Here is a 6,000-nt window from a genome sequence, read left to right as displayed (position 1 = left end):
TTTCCTGCTGAAACATAAAAAGAAATATGATAACTTGTGAAACTTAAGTAATTAAATTATAAAATTAATTTTAAGTTACATATTGATTGAGATGACAGTACGTTTATGAGATAGATTTTCTTCCTTTATTGAATAACTAAATAAGATTAACAATTAATCATTTTAAAAAATTAATTATACTTTTTAAATTTAGCTTATAACTAAAATAATATAGTATAAAAATTAGTATTGATTGAGATAAAGTACACGCGCAACGCCCGTATCCTGAAACTAGTATAATAAAGTATAGGGGATAACATAATAAAATACTTGGTCAAAGTGGAATAACTTCTAAGCTAAAAACTTAAGTTGGGGTTGCCCAAGTTATTGCTTTTAGCTTATTTAGGCTTAAAAGCACTTGCCTTAAAAACTATTTTTAGAGCTATTAAATACTCAAACAAGCTAGAAAGTGCTTTTAAACTGATTTTACCAGCTTAAAAGCCTATCCAACCTTCTTAGTATATCAATAATTTGAAAGTGTTTTAATCAAAAGAATAAGTTTCTTTTAACATGAATTAATTTCTAAGATATAGCTAGTTTCTAAATGCTATAGAAAGACGAATCTAAGTACTATTGCAAGGTGGTGTTGAGTATTTACTTTTCTTGTCAAGATTAATAAGAAAAATAAAAAATCACGAAGGAGATCAAGTGTTCAAGAGACACATGAACTTAAACATGTCGATACAATCGCAGATGAGGAAGACAAATCAGCAAAGATTCAAAGGGAGAGAGAAAAGATAATTACAAATAAATATATTGAAGTTAAAAAAGATTAATGGTCTTTCTTTGTAGTGAAATAAACTATGAACTAATTTAATTTTTGAAGTTGTATTAGTTGAAAAAATGTTATAGTTCTAGATCATTCATAGAAACATGTATTTATTCTTTCATATATAATTATTTACTAAAATCTTGATTTCCTTAATATCAATATTATTCTACACAAACATGTGCTACATCACTCAGCATACACGTGACGAGTATGATAAAAAGGGAGGGGTGAATGTCAGCGTGATATCTAAGTTAATTTAGAAAATGAAGAATCTCTCTTAAACTGTAAGCAAATGATTCCGACCAAGGGTCAAACAAAAACAAAAACAAAATTGATCTAGGACACAAGGCAAAGCCCCACCAGTTTCAATTAGCTATCTATCTATGCAAAAGTGAAAATCTCCCTTCGTTTTAAAAATTACTTACTTGCGATGCCGCCTCTTGGGCTCAGCTCTTTGCCTCTTGTCCTCATCCCACTCTCTGTCATACATACTGCGTACCACAGTTAAGGAATCAAATACTTCAAAGGGCACACTCCCATCTTGAGTTCTCAAAACAGAAAATAAATTTATGCACTTCTAAAAGAAAACTCGAGGATATTGTATGCACAAGTATCAATAAGGATACGGGTCAAGATCACGACGAGGTGCTTTGCTGGCACTTTCTTTTCCGTGAAGCCTAAGACCTGGCTCGTCCAAGTAACCTGGACGCTGCTGAACAATGACACCCTTCCGCTCTCCCCTATCTCTTCCATCATAGGGCTGTGACATATTAATAGAAAGGGCAGGAGGATGAGTAGCGGGTGAATACTCGCCAGGTTCTGAAGCCATATGCTCTCTCTTAAGTTTGCGCCTCTTTGAGGCATTTGGATCCAAATCCTCTTTCACGAGGCTTGCTTTCTCCCTCTCTCTTTCCCTCTCCTCTACCTACAATACACACAACTGAAATGTAAGTAGTACTACTAACAAACAACAAGAAGGCTCTGTTCCAAAATCAAGGTTTTACTAGAAAGAATTCTGATCCTTGAAGCAAGATGGTGAACTGCAAAACTTAGTTAAAACAACTAATAAGCCTTAATCCCAATCAAGTTCGAGTTGCCTATATGCACCTCACTGACAATGTCGCTCCATTTAAGCTCATCTCGGATGGTCAGGCCAATATTGTACTAAATAAAAGTACAATAAATAATAAAAATAAAAGTACAAAGTAAAATAATATCCAAGAGATCATGTAACCTATCCATAACCACGTTCATCTGGCCAATATGAAGACAGAAAGTGACTTTAAGCCAGGAATAGCATAAGAAAAGGTTGAGTATTAATGTTAAGCCAACACACAAAGTAACCAAGAAATTTTAGTTTCTACCATTCTAATCGCCTCAATCAGAAAGAGGATGCAAGGGTGTGTGGAATGAATATTCAAGCTGCTACATCTCAATAATGTAACATGTCATTGGTGGATACGGAATCTAGCAAAGCTCTTAAGGGGAAAGAGTGGAGAATTCAGAAGTGTTGCAAGGTTAAATGACTAGAAAAAAGATACCAGTGAATGTTTTCAACACGTAAAATGGATGGCCATTACTCAAACCCGAGTTACAGGGGACAAAAAATACAACCCAAAACAGGGGAACTACTCCCTCCATACTTTAATTAACCTAGTTGCCTGTTCTTAAGGTCAAAATATGAATGTCTGGGCATGCTATCACAATAGAAATAAAAATAAAAAAGGTTCAAAGTTTATTAAGTGCCTTCAAACGATTTCAAACCTAGGGAAAATATTAGTTACATTGGCAACTAAGGTCAAATAAAATTTGAAAGAGATTATGCAATTAATCTGGAAAAGTTTGGGCTCATGGAGATCGAAAGCTTCTCCAATTTAAGAACACATGTCAAATAGATAGCGGTGGATACCAAATATAAATGACCCCTACATTGGGAGAAAGTAGCCTAACAATGAAGCATGAAACATAAATATTATATAGACAGATAGCCAAGATAAATCTTTGAATTGAGTTGAAAAGTAAAAGGTATGAGCAAATAGGAATATCTTCCAAACGGCATTTGCCAAATTTAGAACGTCAAAATTCAGAATAACATGCAATGAATCAGAAGAATGTTTATTTACACACACAGAAAATGCACAGGAAAAGCAATTAGTATCAAGGAGTATCAAATTCTAAAACTTTCCTTAAAGTATATTCAGTTTCAACGACCTGTCCAAAGCTGATCAATACTAATCGTAAGCATACTAATAGCAGCTAAATCTGATTTTTGTAATTAAGAAGATAACGAATGCCAGTAACATCAATACTGTCCGCTGTATCTTGAATGATTGTGCATGAAATGTAAATCAAACTTACCTTCATTGGAAGTTCTCTTTCTTCCCGCTTTCTATCTCGAAAATCTTCTTCTCTCCTTCGCTTCAAATCTTCCTGCAATAATGCATTATTCTCTTCTGATCGCCGTCTCTCTCTCTCATCATGCCTTGGAGAAAGTCTTTGACTATGCCTGGCTGTTCCAAAACGTCTATCAGAATCGTCATCTCTTCTGCCTACATTAATGGATTGGGGGACCAGGTGAGGCGGAAGTGGTGGAGGTGGAGGCAAATTTTGATTGTGAAACCGATCATCTGTAGGAGATTTCTCTACAGATGCTTCACTATGTCGCGGCTTGCTCCTATCATCTTTGATTCTTTCATCCTTACTTAACCTATCGAAGTTCCTATCAGCACCTCTCTCCAGTACTCTTTCAACAGAACGTTCTCTTCCATGCCGCTCTGTCGACCTATCTCTTGATTTTTCAGACAACGTATCATCCCCACGAGACTTGTCAGGACGGTCCACTCTTTCTTTGTGGTCTTTCTCATGTCTTTCACCACCCTTATCTTTGGATCTATCAAGAGGCTTTTCAGAGGCCCGGTTCAATATTTGATCATCCGATCCATGTTTATCATAATCTGCTGCATGAAGTTTATCAGCAGCTCTTGCATCTATTACCCGCTCTCTCTCAGATGAACGAACATCACCACCATCAATATCTCTACTGTCAAGTTCACCTTTCCGGCGTTTATTCAGTCTATCAAGATCTTCCGTGGGGCTAGATCTCTTCTGTACTTTTTCATTAGCTCTAGAAGCATCCTGCCGAGGCGAATGGACCAAACGCGATGAGGACTGCTTATGCACATCAGAGCTTTCATTGCCATCATCTTTTCCAGCAGAAAACCTCAGCTCAGCTGATTTGGTAGCTGCAAGTTCTGCTTTCGATTCACTTGAAAGATCTGGTGATCTCATTAATGAAGCTGCACTTTTAGCTACAGCAGACAACAAGCTACCATTCCCTGAAACTGTAGCAAAAACATTGACATTCCCACTTGCTCTTTTCTCAGAAGGATGACCAACATCAACATAAGTAGCTCCAGTTGCTCTTCCAACAGCTTTCCCAGACTTGTCGTCTTTTTCAATATCATGCTTTTGTTGCTTTGAAAGAGATCCAGCAGGAGCAGCTCGCTTGCGTGTAGCTCTTCCCTACAAAAAAGGGTGTGCATTAAGTTCAGACAAGTTGACAAAAGAGAAGTGCTCAGTTGAATAATAAAGGATACATTTTTCTCCATCTGCAGACGAATTCATCGAAAAGGAAGGCAAAGTGGTTACTTCATCGTCCATATCTTACACTAACAATATTTAGTGAAGATAATGTTCTAACCTTGAGAAGATAAAATATCAAGTAGGCCTAAACCTTGACATGACATTGAAAACAGCTTATGCTATGGAACCAGTCGCCAAAATTTTATTCCATGATATTAGCCTTCCCAAGTCAAAAGTTTTGGGTAATATCTAGTAAAAGGAGTGCTAGCAAGTTGTTAATTACTGCAGGCTAAATGCTAAGTAGTTATACAAAAACAACGCATTAAAATTTTAGTTTAGCTACAAGATTGAAAAATCGTGCAGAAATAACTGCCAAGGTAAGAGACAGAATTAGTGAAGAAGTGAAAGAACACATCCAACAACAAAGAAACATACAAGCTCCAATAGAATACAAGCTTTTTAAAGAACAAAGAGTCAGAAAGGAACAAAGCTTAGGGTACTAAGCTAGGAAAGGTTTACAATGCTTTCAGTCTCAAGGTTCAATAGCTAATCAGCAGAAGTGGTTCTGTAAGGTGCTCTCTAATTAAGATATTGTGACATAATAAGTGTTGGCTTCTGTTCGATAATACAGAAATATGCAGCAAAGTGAAACACAACTGCATTCAGATGTAATCTACTGCAGGCTCTTTCTATTATCTAGGACGGTGATCGATTACACATAATTTGACAACAATTCAAATTATATTCAAATAACATCGCCAAACACGTCCACACCAGATGTGATGTTTACTAAATCAACATTAATGAGATTGTGTTAGACAGGTCAATACAGTAGGGAACATACCTCCTGCTCGCCATACATCTTAGAAGCAGCTTTTATGGTATTCTCTTCCAATGGTCTACTCGTATACTCATCTACATGTCTTTGACTTGGAGTACCAGAGTGCAGGGCAGCAGATGGCATAGATAGCAAATCCAGTCCATTAACTGATTGACTACATTTCAGTTTTACCTGACCTAAGTCAGGTTTTGGCATAGAACTCTCTAGCCTATCCAACTTGCCATCAACTACTCTTCCTGCTGCCACACTTCTTCCAACAGAAGGCTCAACTTGAGAAACACTAGGGCCACTCCCATTCGGTATGGATACTGAATTAACAGTCGAAGATTTAGAAGCGGGGGTTGCCGCAGGTTTTAGTTCTAGGTAACCCATACCAAACTCTTCATCTGTCACCCATGATGGCTGGGAAAAAAGAAGGCAAACAAATTGCAGAAAATAATCAATTAAGTCCATGAATTAACATTTTAAAATGCAGGCTAACTTCAACCTCAAACATAAATAATCCCACCGTCCCAATTTGTATGGTGATGTTTTACTGAACGCAGACTTTAAGCAAGAAAAAAAAGAATATTACATACCCTTATCATTATGAAGTCACACCAACCCCTAACAAGAGCATGTCACTAAGAGCAAATAGGACTGCAAGAAACGGATAGTTTCTAAATATAAAAAGGTGCTAATCTTTTGGTACAAACTGGCACGAAGTGAGTAATATTATAGGTCAGGCTTAATAAACCATATCATATGGTTTTTGATTGTTGTAGTC

The 6,000-nt window shown here is 36.7% G+C and overlaps 1 protein-coding gene across 2 annotated transcripts in view; it reads right to left on the bottom strand.

Annotated features, from left to right (window-relative positions):
• Positions 1-1,066: 1,066 nt before the first annotated feature.
• LOC104106326 (THO complex subunit 2) overlaps positions 1,067-6,000 on the bottom strand; it is a 60,331-nt gene continuing 55,397 nt past the window's right edge. For both annotated transcript variants that reach the window (XM_009614849.4, XM_009614850.4), the window contains exons 29-32: positions 5,238-5,636; positions 3,170-4,333; positions 1,438-1,736; positions 1,067-1,302 (exon numbers count right to left, since the gene is read on the bottom strand). In XM_009614849.4, the coding sequence (XP_009613144.1) occupies positions 1,233-1,302; positions 1,438-1,736; positions 3,170-4,333; positions 5,238-5,636 (1,932 nt within the window). In that variant the 3' untranslated portion in view covers positions 1,067-1,232. The remainder of the gene's footprint in view (positions 1,303-1,437; positions 1,737-3,169; positions 4,334-5,237; positions 5,637-6,000) is intronic.

Source organism: Nicotiana tomentosiformis, chromosome 10 (assembly GCF_000390325.3).
Source record: "Nicotiana tomentosiformis chromosome 10, ASM39032v3, whole genome shotgun sequence".
NCBI classification, from domain to species: domain Eukaryota; kingdom Viridiplantae; phylum Streptophyta; class Magnoliopsida; order Solanales; family Solanaceae; genus Nicotiana; species Nicotiana tomentosiformis.
This window is presented reverse-complemented; position numbering and strand designations above follow the sequence as displayed.